The sequence below is a fragment of the Hemitrygon akajei genome, chromosome 2 (assembly GCF_048418815.1).
Source record: "Hemitrygon akajei chromosome 2, sHemAka1.3, whole genome shotgun sequence".
NCBI lineage: Eukaryota > Metazoa > Chordata > Chondrichthyes > Myliobatiformes > Dasyatidae > Hemitrygon > Hemitrygon akajei.
In genome coordinates, this window is record NC_133125.1 from 149,561,154 (window position 1) to 149,585,115 (window position 23,962).

General features: G+C 41.0%; 1 protein-coding gene across 1 annotated transcript in view; it reads right to left on the minus strand.

The window, feature by feature from the left end:
- Window positions 1-22,380, minus strand: part of LOC140737754 (major histocompatibility complex class I-related gene protein-like) — a 63,498-nt gene extending 41,118 nt beyond the window's left edge. The window contains exon 1 of the mRNA XM_073064379.1: window positions 22,300-22,380. Coding sequence (XP_072920480.1) covers window positions 22,300-22,351 — 52 coding nt within the window. The 5' untranslated portion in view covers window positions 22,352-22,380. The remainder of the gene's footprint in view (window positions 1-22,299) is intronic.
- Between the last annotated feature and the right edge of the window lie 1,582 nt (window positions 22,381-23,962).

A 23,962-nucleotide genomic window follows, 5' to 3' on the forward strand; every position in this document is an offset into this window, starting at 1 on the left:
TCCCTTCTGGAAGAGTGAACTGAGATTTGTAATTCTCCAGGCATCCAGATGCAAGCCAGAATCTATTAATTCTTGAAAGGTCATTACTGATATCTCCACAATCTCTTCAGCCACTTCTTTCAATACACTAGGGTGTAGTCAATCTGGTCCAAGTAATTTATCTATCTTCAGACTTTACAGTTTTCCAAATTCACACACTTCTGCTCCCTGACACTTTCAAACTTCCACCATAGAGCTGGTGTCTTCCACAGTGAAGACTTATGCAAAATACATGTTCAGCTCATCCACTATTTCTGTGCACCCTCCCCCATTACTACCTCCCCAGCAGTCTGATATATACCCTTTCCTCTCTTTTGCTCTTAGCATATCTGAAGCAGCTTTTGGTTTCCCCTAGTATTATTGGTTAGCTTGTGCTTGTGTTCCACTTTTCCTTCTTAATGATATTTTAATTGTCTTGTGTTGGTTTTAAAAGCTGCCCATTCCTCTAACTTCCCATTAATTTTTGTTCTATAATATGCTATATCTTTGACTTACACATTGGATTTGATTTCTCTTGCCAGCCATGGTTGCATCATCCTGCCTTAGGCATATCCTCTTTGAGGTATATCTCCTGCACCTTCTGAAGTGCTCCTGAAAATTCCAGTGGTTGCTGTTCTGCCATCATCCCTGCTAGTGTTCCTTTACATTCAATTTTGGCAATTTCTTTTCTTGCTTCTGTAGTTTCCTTTACTCCACTATAATACTGATACATCTGTCTTCGGCTCTTCTTTTCAAGTTGCAGAATGAATCCTATCATACTATGATTGCTGGCCCTAAAGGTTTGCTTTAATTTAAGCTCTCTAATCAATTCTATTTCATTGGAGAACCCCAGTCCACAATAGTGGATCACCTAGTAAGCTCAACAATGAGCTGCTCTAAAAAGCTCTTTATAGGAATTCTAAAAATTCCTCACCTGGGATCCAGCACCAACCCATTTTCCCCCCAGTCTCCCTGTATATGGAGATACCCCATAACTGTCACAATATTGCCCTTTTGACATGCATTTTGTATCTCCCATTGTAATTTGTAGGCCACATTTTTGCTACTGTTCAGAGGTCTGAAACCTTGCAGTTTCTTTGCTCTGCCTACAATGATTCTACACCTTCTGATCCTATGTCACCTCATTCTAATGATTTTATTTATTTATTAGTTTATTTTTATTTTTTTAAACAAACAGAAATACCCAAACCCCTTCTGCCTACCTGTCTGTCCTTTTGGTATGATGTTTATGCTTAGACGTTAAGCTCCCAGCTATAATCTTTTTTCAGGCATGACTCAGCAATGCCTAGACATCATAACGCCAACCTCTAACTGCATTACAAGTTCTTTATTCCATAAAACTATGTGCATTCAAATATAACACCTTCTGTTCTGTATTCAGACTTTTCGTATTTTCTCTGCTAATTACATTGCAATTCATCCCATTGACTGAAAATTTTGCCCTAACATCAGCCTCACCTTGCTTGCAGATTCATTGCACACTGTCTCTAATTGCAAACCAGGAACCCCACCCTCAGCACAATCACTCAGGTTCCCATCCTCCTGTTAAATTAGCTCAAACTCTCCTGAAGAGATCCAGCAAACCTGCCCACAAGAATATTGATTCCTCCTTAGGATTCAGGTATAATTCATCCCTTATGTACAGTTAGTACCTTCCCCAGAGGAGATCCCAATGATCCATAAATCTGACACCCCTGCCCCCTGCACTAGATCCACAGCCACATATTCATCTCCTGAACCATCCTACTCTGGCCCTCATGGATATGTGGCCTAGGCAGCAGTCCAGATATTACTATCCTGTAATGTTTTACCTAAAATAATTTCCCTCAAGTCTCTCTTCAGGACCCCCTCACCTTTCCTACCCATGCAATCAGTGTGAATATATACCAAGAGTTCCAGCTGCTCACCACACTGCACCCCCACTCCTTCCGAATGCCATGGATCCGAGCCAAGTCATCCCTGTCCCTGACAGCTGGGAGACAACATGCCATCCAGGTGTCTCTGTCGCTCCCACAGAATCTCATCTCTGTTCCTCTGACTATAGAATCTCTTCACCACGCAGTCCTCTTCACCCCTGTTCTCTTCTGAACCACAGTGCTGCAGAATCAATTGCTGCACTTTCCTCCTGGTAGGTCATCCCTCTCAAAAGTTTCCAAAATGGTATACTTAATATTGAGAGAAACAACACAGAGATACTCCATACTGGCTGCACATTCACCGTCCTTCTCCTGACAGTCACTCAATTACACGCCTCCTTCAACCTAGGGGTGACTACCTCTTATTAGCTCCCATCTATCACTTCATCAGTCTCCTGTATGAACCAAGGTTCACCGATCTGCACCTCAGGTTGCTTAACACATTCTGAGGAGTTGCAGCTTGGTGCACCTGGTGCAGATGTGGTTATCTGGGAGGCTGGAGGTTTCCCAGAATTTGCACATCTCATCCACAAAACGAAACATTTCCCTTGAGTCATTCTCACTGCACTAACTGTGCCCTAGCAGTAAAGGAATGAAAAAATAAAGTAGCCCAAGACTGATCTTGCCTAAGCCTGCTAAGTCAAATCCACTCTACTGCTGGCTCACTCACTCAATGCTCAATATGCAGCTGCCTTATTTTTATTCATTCTTTCTAAATTAATCCATTTCACTGATTGGGTGCAGTCCAACTCTCTCCTATGTAGCCTACAACCCAAAGTTACAAAACAGGGAATATACCAGTTCCTAGCAAACAGCATCCTGTGATCTGTTCTCCCCTCTTCTGCTTGACCTAGGTCTTCTCAACACTATTCCTTCCAAATTACCTCACTAGCTGTCTGCCACCCAGATCCTTTCTCCTTTCTGACCTGCCCCCATCTGCCCAACATCTTTCCTTTATCTTGTGCCGCTCATCCGCTTCTTTTATCAGAATTCATATTTTGCAGCCTGCTGTTGTTTGCACATCACCTTCCAGTCAGTCACTACCTCAACCTTTCCTACCCCACTTATCTCTTCCTGCCCATCACTTTCCAGATCCTGTCTCACCCTCCTGCTTTCTTCTCAATAATGGCTATCTCTCCTCGAAGCCCTCAGTACCACTGCAAAATATAGATCATAAGGTGGGAATTGATGAAGACAAGAGCAGAGTGCACATTGGTGTCTGACACTGTCTGCCTGTATTTGACCAGGCTTCCTCTCCCTTTGGCTAGCTGCTGTCAGAGGAAAGCACCAGAACCTTGGTCTCCATGATGCAAGGATTGATCAGCAAGGCTCGAGGCCATGGACTCATCTTGGGGGATTTTGAGGTTCATGTTGCATGTACACTCTTTTGCTGTTTCTGAGTAGTTTGATCAGGGCAATCATAGCAGACAGGGGCACCTCAGTGAAGTCTAGCTCTGTGCCCTACAGTCAGCTAGCAACACAGAACTGCACTTATCCTAATAAATTGAATACTTTGAGTTTGATGAGATTCTTAGTGTTGTGTGATCACTTTTTGCAACTTGTATAAATAGTTCTTTTATTCATTCATTGGATGTATCATGTGTTCTTTGAATAAATTCCATGGTGTTTCTTTGTTTTGTGGCTGTTGTGGGAGGATGAATCTCAGAGATGTATTCTGTATACATACTTAGATAATGAATATAGATTGATTCTTTGAAATTGTCAAAAATATCCTCCCTTGAGGTGCTGTCTGATCCACTACCTTTCTATAGTAACAAACGAGAAAAATCAGCAGATGTTGGAAAAGCTTACATCTTTTTCACCAGTCAACTTGCCAGCTCTTCCCATTGTTTCAGCTTGCTCCTGCCTCACTGAACTCAGTTCTGCATACCACAACACTGTTTTATCCTCCTGTTGTTCAATCCCTTCCTATCTATGTGCATGACACTTTTCGTGCTTTGGAGTTTTTCAATGATTTCAAGTTCCCTGGCCCCCATCATTTTATTTTTACCATGGATGTCCAGTTCCAATATACCTCCATCCCCCACCAGGAAGGTCTCAAAGCCCTCCATTTCATTTTGCATTCCAGATTTAACCAGCTCTCCACTCCCTCCACACCAATCCCAACCTCACTATAAAACCTGCTGATAAGGGGGGAGCTGTTGTTGTCTGGCGTGCTGACCTCTACCTGGCCGAGGCACAGCGACAACTCTCTGATACCTCCTCTTATTTACCCCTTGATCATGATCCCACTAAGGAGCACCAGGCCATTGTCTCCTATACCATCACCAACCTTATTAGCTCTGGGGATCTCCCATCCACTGCCACAAACCTCATAGTTCCCACACCCCGCACTTCCCGTTTCTACCTCCTACCCAAGATCCACAAACCTGCCTGTCCAGGTAGACGTATTGTCTCAGCTTGCTCCTGCCCCACTGAACTCATTTCTGCATAACTTGACACTGTCTTATCCCCCCTCGTTCAATCTCTTCCCACCTATGTTCGTGACACTTCTCATGCTTTGAATTTTTTCAATGATTTTAAGTTCCCTGGCCCCCTCCATCTTATTTTTACCATGGACATCCAGTCCCTATATACCTCCATCTCCCACCGAGATGGTCTCGAAGCTCTTCGGTTTTTTTTTGGATTCCAGACCTAACCAAATCCCCTCTACCACCACTCTCTTCCGTCTAGCAGAATTGGTCCTTACACTTAATAATTTCTCCTTTGGCTCCTCCCACTTCCTTCAAACTAAAGGTGTAGCCATCGCATCTGTATGGGTCCCAGCTATGCCTACCTTTTTGTGTTCGCTATGTGGAACAGTCCATGTACCAAGCTTCTACTGGTATCTGTCCCCCACTTTTTCTTCGTTCACTACATCGATAACTGCATTGGGGCTGCTTCCTACACGTATGCTGAGCTCATTGACTTCATCAACTTTGCCTCCGGCTTCCCACCCTGCCCTCAAATTTACCTGGTCAATTTCTGACACATCCCTCCCCTTCCCTGATCTCTGTCTCTATCTATGGTGACAGCTTAGCTATTGAGGTCTACTTTCAGCCAATGGATTCTCACAGCTACCTGGACGATTCCTCTTCTCACCCTGTCACTTGTAAAAATCCAACCCCTTCTCTCAATTCCTCCCACTCTGCCGCTTCTGCTCTCAGAATGAGGCTTTTCATTCCAGGGCGAAGGAGATGTCTTCCTTTTTTTAAGGGAAGGGGCTTCCCTTCCTTCACCATCATCTTTGCCCTCAAACACATCTCTCCCATTTCACACACATCTGCTCTCACCCCATCTGCCTGCCACCCCACTAGGGATAGGGTTCCTCTTGTCTTCACCTATCATCCCAGCAGCATCTGTGACCAACATATAATTCTCCTTAACTTCTGCCATCTCCAACAGGATCCCACCATCAAGCACATCTTTCCCTCTCCCACAGTTTCTGCTTTCCACAGGGATTGCTCTCTACACAACTCCCTTGTCCATTCGTCCTCCCCACCCCTTCCCACCAATCTCCCGCCTGGCACTTACTCTTGTAAGCGGAACAAGTGCTACGCCTGCCCTTACACTTCCTCCCTCATCACCATTCAGGGCCCCAGACAGTCCTTTCAGGTGAGGCAACACTTCACCTGTAAGTCTGCTGGTGTGATATACTGTGTCTGGTGCACCCAGTGTGACCTTCTATATATTGGTGAGACCTGATGGAGACTGGAAGACCATTTCACTGAACATCTACGCTGTGTCCACCAGAGGAAGCAGGATCTCCCAGTGGCCACACATTTTAATTCCACATCCCATTCCCATTCCGATATGTCAGTCCATGGCCTCCTCTACTGTCGAGATAAAGCAACACTCAGGTTAGAGGAACAACAGCTTATATTTTGTCCGGGTAGCCTCCAACCTGATGGCATGAACTTTGATTTCTCTAATTTCCATTAAGGCCCCTCCTCACCTTCTTACCCTATCCCTAATTTTTAATTTTTAAAAGAATATATATATTTTTTTTTCTCTTTTCCTCTCAAAAACTCCTTGCCTGTTCTCCATCTTCCTCAGCTGCTCCCCTCCCCTTTTCTTTTTTCCAAGGCCTTCCATCCTATGATACTCCCCGTTCTCCAGCTCTATATCCCTTTTGCCAATCAACTTCACAGCTCTTAGCTTCATCCTTCCCCCTCCTGTCCTCTCCTCTCATTTCAAGTCTCCCCCTCCCCCTCCCACTTTCAAATCTCTGTCTATCTCCTTTTTCCGTCAGTCCTGATGAAGGGTCTCGACTCAAAATGTCGACTGTACTTCCTATAGATGCTGCCTGGCCTGCTGCATTCCACCAGCAGTTTGTGTCTGTTCCCAGATCTTTACTTCTTCCATCCCCTTCAAGTTTCATCTCTTACCATGTGTTTCTGTCTCCCCTCCCCCACTTTTTATACCTTTGTCTCTCCAGTCCTTCTGAAGGTTTTCCCACCTGAAATGTCATCTTTTTTCTATAGATGTGGCCTGCCTGCTGATTTCCTCCAGCATTTTATGTACATTACCTTCCTATAGCAGTTTGTTTATTTTTGTTTAACCATGTGAAGTCTAGGAAGCTAAAATGAGACGGGGCTCATAAGGGAAATTTTAAAAAAAGGCAGGATACATATAGAAATCTGGAGGCATTAAAGTGGCCATAAAATCTGTGGCAAAGAGGATTAAGGAAAATCCAGCTATTTTATTCATGCATTACAAGCAAGATGATAACACTGTAGGATGTAGGTGCACACAGTGACAAAAAAGGTAATTTATGCTTGAAGCCAGTGGAAAATGTGGGGTTACTATGGGTATATTATATCAGTATTCACCAAGGAGAAGTATTCACCATGCAGATATTCTAGGGCATGCTTCAATCTTTCCCAGGTTATTGAGTCAGGCTCTGCTCTGGGGCTTTACTAGAGATTCATAGCTACAAATAAAGCTCCAGGGAACTGAAGAATAGCCTTTCTTTTGTTTAAGAAGAGCAATAGGGACGAAGCAGAATATTATGTACCAGTAAGCCATGAAAAAATTTGAAGAGGTGTCTTGGAATAGGATCTATTCACATCTGGAAAAACAGATTTGTAAGGGTGGTGTGAGTTTGTGTGAGAAAGGTCATATATTGCAAATGATCAAGTTTCATGAGAGGTGGTGGGGGTAAAGGTTGGGCTGAGTGGATGGGTACAGATAGTTGGGAAGGAGACTGAAGGAGGGGAGAGACACAGGGGAACATGTAACTCAAGAGGATGGCAAATGTGTGATGTGACAACTCTTGTAGTTGTTCAAATTGACTGCTGAATTTCTTTACCTCAGAGCTCTGGAGAGAAGTCATCAAATACATACTAAATATACAAATATGGAATCTGCAGTAAGGCAAAGATAGCATGGGGCAGTTGTAATCAAGGGAGCTCATTGAAGTGAGACTGCCGGAGTCACCTCTGCTTGCTACAGATGAGATAGACTTGGGTAACTGTGGCAATATGTACTCAAGCCAAATGAGTGAGGCCTCTGTAGTGAGACTTCCTGAAAGGTCAACCTAAAAAAAGTGTCCCTTTACACAATAGGGAGTGAGAAAGTCAGATGAGATAGCAAAAGGTTATGAAGTATACCTAACAACTAAGGCTCTATTGTCCTTCCTAACTTTTAAATATCATTGCTGTTTACTTGAAGCTTCAGTTGACTCCAACATCTCTATTGTGAGTGGTGTTTTATCTTGGGAGTAAGGAATTCAAACATGTATGGTTAACAACAATCAATATCCATAACTGATATGCCAATTCTTCATGGAAATTGCAGTTTTCTGTTCATATGTCATAACAAGTGGATATAAGTGGCCCATGCTGTTTTTCTTGGGCACATGCGAAATAAATGGAATGCTTGAGTCCTGAGAACGTGTGTGGTCTGGCCCTGTTATTTTATTCTATTTTCTTCTCAGTGGCTACAGTTACTTTGACAATGATGACAAAGCTTAAATAATGCTGGTGTCTAGAGATATAGGAGGACTGTTGGAAAGTTACTTTGAATCTATAAATGCGTTAGAGATTTTCTTTCATTACTGTGGTCTACCAGAGATTCAGCTCAAACAATTCCTGCTTCTAGGCTCCCCCTATGTTTCCCAATGTCAAGTCAAATTCATCTGTTATTTATACAGTATCTGCATTTGCAGTTTGTGTACAGTTGCTGATGTTTACAGTTACTGGTCTATAGATTTGCTAAGTATGCCGGCAGAAAAAAGGTCAGGGTTGTATGTGGTAACAAGCATGTACTCTAATAATAAATATTACTTTGTACTTTGAATGTGCACAAGTACATGTAAGCAGGTGCTATTAAAAAGCTGGCAGCATCATAAATATAGCATTGAATATGCAGCATTTAAGAAAAAATTTAAAACATTAATTATGCATTATTTTACAAGAAAACAATTAAAACAAAAACAGACTTACAGTTCTATGACAATAGTGGTCTGTATTGCCTCTCTAGTTGTCTGTTTTTTTCCTTTACATTTGCTAGCAGTACCCTGTAGCCACTTCTCCATTTTTGAAGTATATTTCCCTTGCTGTTTGCTCAAAAGCTGAGGTCAGGTATTACATAAGCTAAATATAGTTACCGTGGCCAACTGTTGCTCTCACTAATGAACTTTCAATGACCTTCTGACAGCTCACTGCATTGTCTTTTGTCAGGCAGTTCTCGTCTCATTTCTTTGAGAGGCCCCAGTTAACACAATTGTTTATTTGCACTGAGATTTTGCAAGACAGATACTTCAACTACGCACTCTTACTAATAGTCCTCGAAAATACAGTACAAAAAGATAAGTTTCACACAAAAAAATTGACTAACTTAGTTGTGACCAAGCTTTTGAACAAGTGTGACTTCACATTGCCCATTAAACTGACACTTTCTCATAGTGCTTTCTAATTGCAGTGTCTACCTTAACATACAAGATGACAAGAAAAAAGTTAGCAACAAATTTTGGTATTCCAGAGCTTGGTCTTCAATTCCAGCACAGTTTTATAAGGAGTCTCTGTACATTCTCCTCGTGGAACACATTGGCTTTCTCTGTGCCTTCTGGTTTCCTCCCACAGTCCAAAGACATACAGGGTAGATTGTTCATTGTAAATTGTCCTGTGATTAAGTTCGGGTTAATCAGGGTTATGGGGTGGCTGGTTGGTTCAAAATGCTGTTAGTGCCTACTCCACACAGTATCGCTAAATAAAATTAACAGATTGTTTGAATGTTACAAGTCACACCACTTCCTCTTTTCCACAGTGTACTGTGTGGTAAACAATATCAGTGCTTTGAGTGAATTTGAAAATAATCAAATGAAAACAATAGAAACAATCTTAAGATTCAGCTTCAAATGAGACTGAATTGACCCCTTCAGCGCAGCTTATCCATTGCAATTGTGATGCCATTTGCCTACATTGAATCCTATTTCCCCTCTATACCTTTCCTATTGAATCCTTGCACTAATGACTTTAAAGCATTGAATTGTATCTGCCTCTGCCACTTCCTTAGGCAGCTCATTTGAAATAAACACAACACTCAGATCTGTTAACATTCAGATCTCTTATATCTCTCTTCACTGTCCGTGAGTCTCTGGTTCCCTTGCCCTTGGGAAAAAAAAGTCCTAAATTATCTGAGCCCCTGGAATGTTCATCACATTTTACAACTTCAGCATCCTGTGTTCCATTGGGAATAGACAAAGCCAATGCAAATTTTGTTGCAACTATAGCATGGCACTACAGAAAGCAGCCTGCTAGATCTCTTACAAGAAAAATCTGCAGATGCTGGAAATCTAAGCAACACACACAAAATGTTGGAGGAACTCAGCAGGCCAGGCAGCATCTATGGCAAAAAGGACAGTCAATGTTTCAAGCGAAAACCGCTCAGATGTCCCAAAACGTTGACTGTACATTTTCCCCCACAAATGCTGCCTGGCCTGCTGAGTTCCTCCAGAATTTTGTGTGTGCTGATGAATCACTTCTTCACTTTTTAAATACCACCACATCTTTCCTGCAGGGTGACTCTATACAGTTCAAGTGTGGCCTAGTCAATGTTTTGTACAGCTACATCATGAAACCCCAGATCTTTTATTCAATCTGTCAGACTATGAATGCAAGGGTACCATATAATGTCTTCACTAACCTCTCCACTGATGTTTCCATTTTCAGGGAGCAAAGGCCTTGCACTTCAAGATCTTTCTGTATGTTAATGTTGTGTGGTGAACATTTGCTCCATAATGACAGATGAGGAAGCTCGTTAAATTCTACAACCATTTTTTGTGATAAACACAAGAACAGACCAAGCACCATGACCCAAAGAGAGAACAGCTCTGTCTCACACAGACGGGGAAGAATGAGCATCACACACCACAGTTACAGTTAAGGTGACCCACAAACACACAAGCAAATGGACAATCCAAGATAAAATGTAACAATAAATGAACTGGCACTTCCCACCATAATTGCACAAAATCATTTTAACACAAGAATAATGAACTGTGCTGATCATTAGAAAAGCAGGGGCGAGCTGTCGACCACCCCCACCCCCCAGGAACACAGTTGCTGAGGTGCTTAGTAATCAACATGTCCAGAAGACCATGAGACATAGAACAGAATTAAACTATTTGGCCAATTATCTGCTCTGCCATTTGATTATTACTGATTCATTTCCTGCACAATGCCATTATACTGAATTCTTCCTGTAACCTTTCACACCCTGACTTATGAAGAACCTATCAATCTCTGTCTTAAATATACCCAAATCACCCAGACTCCAGGCCAACTCGGGCAACGAATTCCACAGATTCACACCCTCTGACTAAAGAAATTCCTGCTCATCTTCATTCTAAAATTATGTCCCTCTATTCTTTGGTTCTAACCTCAGGTCCCAGACTCCCTCCCTACAGGAAACATCCACTCCACTGAGGCATTTCAACATTCAATAGGTTTCAATGAAATCTGCCATTAATCTTATAATTTCCAGCAAGTACAGGCCCAGAGCCATCAAATGCTCCTCATATGATGAGCCTTTCATTCCAAGAATAATTTTCATGAACCTCCTTTGAAACTTCTCCCATATCAGCATGTTTTCTTAGATAAGGGACACATAATTGCTCACAATGCATGAAGTGAGGCCTCACCAGTGCCTTATAAAACATAAGCATTACATCTTTGCTTTTCTATTCAAACTGGAAGTCACACTTCAGGGAATCCTGCACAATGACCCCCAAGTCACTTTGCACATCAGATTCTTGAATTTCTTCCCCATTCAGAAAATAGTCTACACTTGCATTCCTTCTAGCAAAGTTCAGGACCATATACTTCCTGATATTATATTCCATCTGCCACTTCTTTGGCCATTCTCCCAATTTGTCCAAGTTCTTCTGCACCCTTCCTGCTTCTTCAACATGAGCTATCCTGCCACCTATATTTGTATCATTCACAAACTTAGCCACAAAGTCATGAATTCCATCTTTCAAATCATAGACATGTACTGTAAAAAAAAGCAGTCCCAACACTGACCCCTGCAGAACAACAATAATAACCAGCAACCAATCAGAAATGCTCACTTTATTCTCCCTCTTTGCCTCCTGCCAATCAGCCAACGTTCTATTCACAGTAATATCTGTCCTGTAATACCATGGGCTTTTAACTTGTTAAGCAGCCTAATCTGCAGTGCCTAGTCGAAGAGCTTCTGAAAATCTAAGTACACAACACCATCTGATTCTCCTTTGTATATTCTGCTTGTTATTTCCTCAAAGAATTGCAGAAGTTTGTCAGGCAAAGTTTTCCCATGCTGCCCTTGGCCTATTTTATCATGTGCCTGCAAGTACCAGTTGGATTAAGTACACTTGCCCTGAAACATACTCCATAAAAATTGGCTCCAACAGCTTCCCAAAGAAGTCAGTCAGGATAACTGCCTTAAAATTTCCTTTCTTCTGACTCCTTTGTTTTTTGAAGAGTGTCGCGACATTTGTAATATCCCAGTCCTCTAAGATCTTGCCAGACTGTGATTCTTGAAAAATCATTACTAATGCATCCACAGTCTCTTCAGGTACCTCTTTCAGTACCCTAGGGTGTAGTCCATCTGGTCCAAGTGACTTATCTTACCTTCAGACCTTTCAGCTTCCCAAGCACCTTCTTTCTAGTAAGTTGCATGCACGTCTGCCCCATGCCACTCTCAAACTTAAGGCACAATGCTTGTGTCTTCCAGTGAAGAATGATACAAAATATGTAATCCATTCATCCGTCATTTCCTTGCCCCCTTGCAAACTTTACACTGTCATTTTCCAGCAATATGGTATCGACTCTCCACTCTCATTTACTCTTTATATATTTGAAAATTTTTTGGTATCCTCTTTGATATTATATGCTCATTTAACATTTTATCTTTTCCCTCCTCTGGTTTTTTAGTTGTGTTCTGTTGGTTTTTAAAATTCTCCCAACCCTCTAACATCCCACTAATTTTTGCTCTATGATGTGCTTTCTCTTTTCTTTACAGGTTAGGTTTGACTTCCCTTATCAGCCACGGTTGCATCATTTTGCCTTTAGAATACTTCCTCTTTGGGAAATATCTTTCCTGTGAATTGCGTCCAGAAGGTCCAGCCATTGCTTCTCTGCCATCACGCTGATAGTTCACTCTTCCAAACAACTTTGGCCATATCTGTAATTCCCTTTACTGTACTGCAGTACAAATACATTTGACTTTTGCTCTTTCCTTCTCAAATTGAAGGGTGAATTCTATCATATTATGATTAGAGGCTCCCAAAGGTGACTTTAACTCAAGCTTCCTAATAAAATCTGGTTCATTACACAACATCCAATCCAGAACATCTAATCCCTTAGTGGGCTTAACCACAAACTGTTCTAAAAAGCTATTTCATAGGCATTCTATAAATTTTCTCTTGGAATCCAAAATCAACATAAACTTGATTTTACCAATCCATCTACAGACTAACATTCCCCAGGACTACTACAACATTAGCCTTTAGATATTCTTCATATATTTCCTGTTGCAATTTGCAACCTATATCCTGGCTACTGTTGAGGAATCTCTCATCAGGGTTTTCTTACCCTTGAAGTTTCTTTACCCCCAAGGATGCTACATCTTCTGATCCTATGTCACCTCTAATGATTTAATTTCATTTTTTTAAAATCAACAGAGCCATGTCATCCACTCTGCCTGCCTGTGTGTCCCATCAATACAATGTGTATCCTTGGATGTCACTTCAAACTAAATTATTCATGCAGCCACAATTCAGTGATGCCCACAATGTTATATCAGACAATTTCTAATTGTGCTACAAGATCATGTACTTTAATCCATATACTGTGTGCATTCAAATATAACACCTTCAATCCTGTATTCATCAGCCTTTCACAGTTTGGTCTCCATTACACAGTAACTCATCTCTCTAACTGCAACTTTGCCCTATCATTTGCCTGTCTTTCCTGACAGTCTCACTACAAACTGACTCACCTAGTAAACCAACTGCCCTATCCTCAGCCCTATGACTCCCACCCACCACCATGATTGTTTAAAATCTCCCCAACAGTTCCAGAAAATCTGCCCATAAGATAATGGTCTCCCTCAGGTTCAGTTATAACTCATGGCTTTTGTATAGGTTATACATTCCACAGTAGAGATCCTAATGATCCAGTAATCTGAAACACCACTCATGCACTAGTTCCTCAGCCATGTTCCATCTGCCAGATCATCCTATCTTGCCCTCACTAGTGTGTGGCACAGGCAGCCATCCAGAGATTACTATCACTGAGGTACTGTTTCATGTTTCTACCCGTGGCCCTATATTCTTTCTTAAAAACCTGCTCCTTTTGCTGCCCATGTCTTTGATGCCAATATGTACCAAAACATCTGACTGATCACCCTCCTCCATGCCATGGACCCAATTCAATACATCCCTGATCTTGGCACATGAGAGGCAACATGCCACCTAGGTGTCTCTATTGTATCCACAGCATCTTGGATCTACTGCTATGACTATGGAATCCCTTATCACTACTGCAGTTCTCCTCTTCCCAATTCCCTTCTGAGCCACAGTGCAAGACTCAGCACTGAAGACCGGGACACTGCAACTTCCCACTGGTACATCATGCCCCCTCCCAATAGTGTCCAACGTTGCTTACCTATCATTAAGGGAATCAGCCACAGGAGTACTCTGCATTGGCTGCACATTTCTTTGCCATCTCCTGACAGTCACCCATGTACTTGCCACTTTCAACGCAAGGGTGACTACCTCCCTTCAGATCCTATTTACCTCATTTTCCCATATGACCTGACGGTAATCAAGCTGCAGCTACAGTTTCATAACACATTCTCTGAGAAGCAACAGCTCAGTGTACCTGGTGCAGTAATGGTTTTCCAGGAGACTGGATGCCTCTCAGCATTCCTGCATCTCATTCAAAGAACATAACACAACCTCTGAGGTTATTCTCACTGCTCCAACTATACACCCTCACTGAAGAATGATGAAGAATCTTAGCAGATATGTACCTCACTAAGCCTGCCCTCACAAAAGCCCAATAAGCCAAAATCTCCCTACTCTAACACTAGCAACACACACAAAATGTTGGTGGAACGCAGCAGGCCAGGCAGCACCTATAGGAAGTATAGTTGAAGTTTCTGGCTGAGACCCTTCTTCAGGACTAACTGAAAGAAAAGATAGTATGAGATTTGAAAGGGTCTTAATATCTTTTCTTTCAGTAATCCTGATGAAGGGTCTTGGTCCGAAATGTTGACTGTACTTCTTCCTACAGATGCTGCCAGACCTGGTCTGTTCCACCAGCATTTTGTGTGTGTTGCTTGAATTTCCAGCATCTGCAGATTTCCTTGTGTTTGCACTCTAACATTGCTCCACTTCACTTGAACCCCACCTTCCATTTATTTGCCCTTGCTAGTGATTGGGGTAAAATAATTTGACTTTCAAAGTACTTCATCACAGCAGATGTGAGTGTTACTGTGTGATAGTTAATAAGGGAACTCACTCTGCTCTTCTTGGGCACAGGTATGATTGTTGAAGTTTTGAAGCAGATGGGAACTTCTGACTGCAGCAGTGAGAAATTAAAAATATCCTTGAACATCCTCACCAGTTGGTTGGCACAGGTTCTTAGTGCCCTAACAAGCATACCACCAGGACATTACACCTTTTGAAAAATGTTCTGATGTTGGCCTCCAAGACACAGACCACATGCTCAATAGATGCTACAGGGATTCAGAGAGGTGTAGTTTTGTAATCCCTTTCAAAATTTTATACTTCCTTTCAAAGCCATTCATGATGTTAGGTCTTACCTTGTAGGAAGTCTCATTTACTGCCCATTTAATGCTGAAACAGAGTCATGGAAGCAGGCCTTTCTGCTCACTGTGTCCATGGCAACCATGAAGCACCCAGTTTTACACTAATCCACACTTAACCCATTTTTATTCACCCTACATTCCAACATCTCCCTCCAGATTCTTCCACATACATCATAACCAGTCAATTTACTGTGACCAACTTACATGTACCTTGGAAGTAAAATAAAGCAGAACATATTGAGGAAAAACTTTGAAGTTTCAAATAGACTGCCTGGTGGTCAATTGCATTAACCTAGCCTGCTGGAGCAATGAGGAAGCAATTATGCTGGATGTGCCTCTGTTAATGCTTAGTGACAATTATCCCAGCATCATTTTACCTCCCTTACCCTGCAGAACCTTGTTACCAATAAGACTTTAAGAATGAGGACTATAATTGGGCCACTCAGCCCATCAAGTTTGCTCCATATTCAATGATATGAACATTTTCTTTCTTTCTGTTAGCCATGCCCACTGTAACCCTTACAGATCAAGAAATTATTAATCTCTGCCTTGAATATACCAACCACTTAACATCAGCTACTCTTTGAGACAATGAATTCCACAGATTTGTCAATCTGGCTGAAGTAATTCCTCTTCATCTCAGTTTCCAATGTCTTTTATTTATTCTAAGGCTGTCCATTCAGATCATAGATTCTCCTACCAATAGTCAAATTTTCTCCAGTTGTACCCTATCCAGGCCTTGCAGTATTCAGTGGCTTTCAGTGAGGACCCTACCCCCAACTCATCCTTCTGAACTGCATTGAGTAAAGACTCAGAGATGTCAAGCATTCATCATATTTTAAGGTTTTTTTTCCTGGGATAATTCTTGTGAACTTCCTTTGGATCCTCTCCAGGTCTAACATATCTTTCCTTAGATACATGGCCAAAAATGACTCATAATATTCCAAATGTAGTTAGTTATTCTGTTACATTTACTCCTTTTCTACTTAAAAAGTCAGTACAATCAGATTATAGGTTTAAAATCTGTAATGTCATGGTGGTCCTCCCTGTGTTGACCCAAGTATTCAACCAAACTATCAGTTCTGACTTACTGATTCTCCAGAATTTACATCCTTTGTTCAGATCTAGAAAGTAGAAACACATCCCTATCTCCACCTCTAATCCTTCCTTTAAGTTACTTCTTAAAATATTGATTTGGTTACATGTCATAATATTGCATTTAATATGAGGGAACAGACACCAAACTTCATCGGTTGTTCAGAAATAGGGGGAGCAGCTTCAAATTCCTGGCTTCGATATCTCTGAAGATCTATCCTGGGCCCCAGCATATTGATGCAATTACAAGGAAAGTACATTAGGAGTTTGAGAAGAATTGGTAGGGCACAAAAGACACTTGCAGATTTTCACAGGTGCACCATGGAGATCATTCTAACTGGATGCATCACCATCTAGTATGGAGGCACCATAGTACAGAATTAGAAAAAGCTGCATAAAGTTATAAACTCCACCATCTCCATCATGGGCACTAACCTCCCCAGTATCAAGGACACCTTCAAAAGGTGACATCTCAAAAAGGTGGCATCTGTCATTAAGGACCCACATCACCTAGGACATGGCCTCTTCTCGATGTGACATCAGAGAGATGGTACAGGAGCCTAAAGACATGGACTCAACATTCCAGGAACAGTTTCTTCCCCTCCACTGTCAGATTTCTGAATAGTTGATGAACCCATGAACATTTCTTCAGTAATTTCCCTCTCTTTGCACTGCTTAAATTACTTGTACTTTTTGAAATTTATAGTTTTATTATTATTATGTATTGCAATGTTCTTCTGCCACAAAACAACAAATTTCAAAACAAATGCTTGATATTTTAAACCTGATTCTGATTCCTTTCATGAAAGGAAGTAAAATTGTGTTTGGTAACATTCTCAAAAGCTCTTTAACTTAACTTCATTAACAGTAATTTCAATAACTATGTTGCTGTTTACTTCCCCCAAATTAGTTTGTCAAGGAGAATATAATTGTTTCATATGTAGCTGTCACTTCTGGCATCAATACTGAAGTTTATTGCCAAGTTTATTGAACTTATCCTGTAGTTTGGGTTTATATTGTAGAGTATTCATTCTACAAACACAACATGATCAGGATGATCTCATTTCACTCTGTTCTTGTTTACCATTCTATAAGATCAGAGCTAACCTTTGCAACACTTTTATATCTAATCCAAATCTCCATCTTTTTTCTAAAGCTGCATCTATCATTGTATTGATTAATTGAATGACAAGATCTCCCCTCAAATTCCTGGGAGAACACATCACTCACAACTTTTCATGGTCCCAGAATGCATCCTGCACAGTCAAGACAGCTCACCAATGCCTCAAATTTCTGAGTAGGCTGAATAGAGATAGACCTTGCACAGACATGCTCTTCATTCTACAGATATACAATAGAGAACATCTTAACAGGCTGCATCACTTCACGGTATGGAAATTAAACTGCACCAAACAGAAAGGAAATGCAATCTGCAATCAATACTTCCAAATGAATCACTGGCACCAGCCTACCCAACATCAAGGACATGTATGCTGAAAGGTGCCAGAAAGTGGCCAGAAACAACATACAAGATCCCACAAATGCTGTTCATGGACTGTTCATCATATTCATATCAGGAGTGATTTTTGGGTTTTATCAGATTGAGAGTAGTAATTATTTCATTCTCCTTATACTTGTGTACAGGAAATAACATAAAACAATATTGAATCTTGTATCTTGCATCAGTTAGAGATTGGCAAGTATGACATTGTTGGCATCACTGTGTCTTAGCTGAGAGATTATTACATTTAGGAGCTCAATATCCAAGTATACATTTGTACTGAAAGAACAGGCAGTTAAGCATGAGGGGATGGGTTTACTCGGTTTAGTAAGAAATTAAATCAAATCCTTAGAAAGAGGTAACAGAGGATCAGAAAATGCAGAACACTTCTGGTGAAAGTTAAGTAACTGCAAGGGTGAAAGACCATGATGGGAATTATATACAGACCTCAATGTTGGCTAGGATGTGGAATATAAATTAAAATGCAAGAATGAAAAGGCATGTAATAAGGGCAATGTTATACTCGTCATGTGTGATTTCAACATGCAGGCAGATTGAGAAATTTAGGTTGCTACTGGATCCCAAGAGAGGGAATTTGTAGAATACCAAGAAGATGACTTTTTAGAGTAGCTTGTTTTGACCCACTAGGGGAAATGCAATTTTGGATTGGGTGTTGTGTAATTAGCCAGATTTGATTAGGGAGTTTAAGTTAAAGGAACCCAAAGGAGTAGTGATCATAATATTATAGAATTCACCCTGCAGTTTGAGAGGGAGAAAATTGAGTCAGATATATCAGTATTACAGTAGAAAAAAGGGTATTCCAGAAAGGAATTGAGAGAGAAGTGGGTTAAAGTTGATTGCTCATGAAAAACTTGCAGTGACGATGGCAGAACAGCAATAACTGGAGTTTCTGGGGACAAGACACAGGATAGTTACAAACCAAGGATGAACAATAAGTATTCTAAAGGGGGGATGAGGCTCATAACAGAAGACTAAGAGAGGGCATATAATATAGTAAAACTTACTGGGAAGTGAGAGGGTTGGGAAACTTAAAAAACTGAAGGCAGTTAAAAGGCCATAAAGAGAAAAAGATGTAAGCTAGCCAATAATATGAAAGATACAAAACATTTTTTCAGATATATAAAGAGTAAAATGGAGGTGAATGAACAATGAACCATTGGAAAATTAGGCTGAAGGCATAGTAATAGGGAACAATGAAATAGTGGATGAAAATAATGAATATTTTGCATCAGGTTCACTGTGGAGTACACCAATGGTATGTCAAAAAATCAAGTGCTGGAAACAGAAGTGACTTATAGATCCTATTAATAAGGAGATGCTGCTAAGGAAGCTGAAAGGTCTGAAAGTGGATAAGTCACCAGATGGAGTATATCACAGGGTTCAGAAAATGATAAATGAAGAGATTGTGGAGATATTACTAATGATCTTTCAAGAATCACTAGATTCTGGAATGGTTCCTGAGGACTTGAAAATTGCAACTGTCACTCCACTTTCAGAAGGGAGGGAGCAGTAGAAAAGAATTAAAAGCTCAGTTAGCCTGACCTCAGTGGTTAAAAAGATGTTGGAGTCTATTATTAAGGATGATGTTTCATGGTACTGGAAGGCACATGATAAAATAGGCCAAAGTCAACATGGTTTTTTTAAAGGGAACTTTTTATGAGGAAAAACCCAAGCAAGATAGTTAAAGAAGAGTCAGTGGATGTTGTCAACTTGGATTTTCCAAAGGCCTTTGATAAGGTGCCACACACGAGGTTGCTTAACAAGAGTCCATGGTATTACATGAAAGATACTAGCATGTATAGAAAAGTGGCTGGCTGGCAGGAGGCAAAAAGTGGAAATAAATGGTTCCTATTCAGGTTAGCTGCCAGTGACTTGTGCATATTGTGACTGATTATTTTCACGTATTATCTCAATGATTTGGTTGATGCAATTGACAGCTTTGTGGCTAAATTTGTAGACAGCATAGAGATAAATAAGGGGGAATGTAGTGTTGTTGAAGCAAGGAGTCTGCAGAAGGACTTTGGCAGATTGGGAGAATGGGCAATGAAATGGAAGATGGAATACAGCAAAGTGTTGTTTCCAATGAAGCAACAGACATTGAGGGAAGATCTGATAGATGTTTATACAACTATGAGAGGCATAGACAGAGAGGGAAGCTGATAAACTTTTTCCAGGTTCATGCTTTCTAACATTGCCACCCAATACCACACAATAAACCATCTCTCTATATTCTAGACCACTCAAAATGAATGCCAACATCGCATTTGTCTTCCCTACAACAGATGAAACCTTTAGGGAATTCTGCACAGGAACTTCCAAATCACCTTGTACTTCTGATTTTTAAATTTTCTACCCATTTATAAACCAGCCTATGCCTTTATTCCTTCCACCAAAGTCTACCCCCCCCCCCAAGATTCACCTATCACCCGGCATCCCTCATTCCCCACACCATTCAAATCTACTCCTCAGCTTTTGTTTCCCCTCCAGTGCTGCCAAAGGGTTTCAGCCTGAAACTTTGACTGCACTTTTTTTCTGATAGATGCTGCTTGGCCTGCTGAGTTCTTCCATTATTTTGGCTGTGTTGCTCAGATTTCAAGCATCTGCAGACATTCTCTTGTAAATAATTGAGTGTATTTGAAGTTCAGTTTGATAGGTTCTTTATCAGTCAGAGCATCAAAGTTTAAGGGAAGTTGGAGGAGAATGTGGTTGAGAGGGATAACAAATTGGTATGGTGGAACATCAGTGTAGATGATAGTCTGAGTGGCCGCATTCTGCTCCTATGTCTTATGGTCTTTTTAACTTCTGCCCCTTTTTGTTGTTTCCAAAGAAGTAACAGAAACTAAGGGAAGATCTGGTAGATGTTTCTATACTAATGAGAGGTACAGACAGAGAGAGCAGTTGATATCCTTTTCCCAGGGTCATGCTGTTTAATATTGACCCCCCCCCCCAACACACACACACACACACACACACACACACACACACACACACACACACACACACACACACACACACACACACACACACACACACACACACACACACACACACACACACACTAGACCCTCTCTCATGCATCTCCTTTAAAATTATCTCTGCTCATACAGCTAAGTTGAAACGAAAGTTGTGTGGGGTGCAGGATTTTATTTTTAAAAGAGAATGGAAGGTGCCTGGAATTTGCTGCCAGGATAACATTTTGTGGAGGAATTATACAAATATTTAAAACTGGATGGGCACATTAATTACATAGAATGAATGGCTACAGTCAATATTCTGGTAGAAGGTATTAGACGTCTTCTACTTAATTACTTCCTCACGCGATTTCAGGGGAAAGGGCTTGTTCCTGCACTATACTGAATTATTTTCAAATGCTCATGGCTTTTATATTGCTCTTCCCTAACAAGAGAAAATCTGCTGATGCTGGAAACCCGAGCAGCACACACAACATGCTGAAGGGACTCAGCAGACCAGGCAGCATCTATGGAAAAGTGTACAGTCGTCATTTCAGGATAAAACCTTTCAGCAACTCCTGCCTCAGCAATGACATGGGCCTTCCACAATTTCCCTATTGTCACCACAGGCCTACTGCAGATGGAATGTCTCTGGCTTTCCAATTGGATCAGCTGGGTGATAACAATACCTTTATCAGGGTATATTGATTGTCTATTTATTACAGTTCAGCATACTCAATTATTTTATACAAGTAGTGCTAAAAGAGAGAAAAAGAACAAAAGAATAGTGAAAATGAACAAAGGTATATACAGACAGGGAAAGACAGATAAATATGGATAGAAAGCTAGAAATTTATAGCTTTTTATAGTTTCTTATATTATGTATTGTGTCTTGCTGTCACAAAACAACATATTTCTCGACATATACAAGTGACATTAAAACTGATTCAGGGATCATAACACTTCTCGGCTACTTGTCCGGCTAATCAATATCTCTCTCTAATCCTCACTGTATATGACCACTAGTGTCACCTGCAAACTAAGCAAACATTAAGTAAATGGGGGGAAAGGGAAGTAGTTTTAAGTTAAAGATTTCACTTCTCTTTTTGATAACATTTTGCCAACAAACATCGTTCTGTAAGTGATGAAGATGCAAAGTATGGCTCTCCATCTCTTCCACTTCGTATCCCTATTTACATGAATAGAAATTAATATCGAGCACAATTTTTGTTTCAGTGTTAGGCACCGGTAAAATGAAGCCTAATGAAACCTGAAATGTTGTAAAACCAAAACAGAAGCTCCATTCTGGTGATAGATTGGTTTTAAGAGATTAAACACTATACTTACACAAACGTCAGCGCACTTTGCAGAGCACGAGCTGTTTTGACTACGAGCCCACTTCTGTTCAGCGGTGGCCCTTCATTCAGTATAATTAAAACTAGAAAAGTGTACTTACTGGATAGAACCACTTGTAAGTGGAAGAAACCCAGGACCACGCACAGGAACATCCTGAACTGTGCACTATGACTCACCAAGACAGGAGCGGAACTGAATCGGACTTCTCTCTCAAATTATTGGTGCGGAAGCTTATGACCCAATCAGAATGAAACTATAGTACTTCGTCATCAGCTTATAGGCAGGGTGATTAGAACCTAACCTACCTCAAATCTAAATTGCTATCGATAACTGCACGCCCAGTAGAGTCGTGAGACCAAGGGCTAAAAAATGTTCACGATAGTGCTCTTTATTTGGAACGCTAATTGATTGGTATTGAAATCACATTTGGTCATCGACACTGGGAAGAGCTTAGGCTGCACACTGTTGCCTGGCCCATTAGTGAGAAATATACTCAATGGGATATTGGGAGAAATCATACGACGGAGAAAATGATTAAATTCTTGAAGCAAATACCCCCCCTGTAAATCACAAATTATTTCCTTCTTGCTGTACTATTTCAGCAAACTCAAGTCTACAATCAAGAGTTTCCATTTAAATCGTAAACTTTAATGCCAGAATCCCTAATAATTATTGTGTCTACTACAAATCAAATTTCACATCACATGCCGATGATAATATACCTGATTCTGATTCGAATATAATCCGTGGCCCTTTTTTTGTTGTGGACTGGGGGATATTGTATGCATACTCTCTTGCCTTGTAAAAACGGTCAGTCGACATAATCTGCATCTGATGATCATGCAACATACATTGAAAACCCAGAGAGGACGGCGGGCACTGTTTCCTCGGCAAGGTAGAAAAATAAAGGCGGCGTACCATGGCACCACAATTTTTTTTCAAAACCAGCTCAAGCAATTTAAACAATCCAGGAAATCCTGTAACTACACGAAAAGCTGGATAAAGTTGGTATGCTAAGTAGCATTGATGGAGGGAAATGATCTGTCAGCGTTTCAGATCAAGGTCCTTCACCTGGGCAGATTCCGTCGAACTTTTATGTGTTCATTTGGCCAATTATGGATACGAATAATTGATGAACTGGTGGCGTGTCTACAGATCTATCATCTGTCCGTAAAAAAAAAAAACATCTCGCCGGGCACCCTTACCAGAAAGCAATCTTAAAAATTGTCAGAGGTCCAGTTTTGACAACGCATTTGGTACTCATCATTCCCCAACAATTCAACACAGGCGAAGGCATTGGATTTAGTATTGCCTATTCCAACAGTTAAGGAGCAGATGCGAGTTTCATTCCATGCCGCATACGAAGACAAATTGTCAGCGGATAACAAGCGTGGAACGAAGAAGCCAAGCAAAAGCGAATAGAAATGGTAGCAACGAAAAGTGAGCTGAAGTGGGACCTGTCCGAACTAGTCGTAAATAAAAGTTCCTGGCTGTCCGAAATAAAAAGTGGCATTGCTCCCTCCTCGAAATTGCATCATCATCAAATAGAAACATTTTCACTCACAGGGAAGACTACAGATCTGGTATCTCTCGAAAACAGAAACAGGAACGAAAATCTGGAAGAACTCTACGGACCTAGCAGCACAGGGGGCAGTTTCTGTGGGGTGGGGAGGGGGATTGAGGATTGAGTCACACTGCGCGGAAACATCACCTCCGGTACAGAGCCCACGCCCACCATAAAGCATTTATTAACAATCATCCCA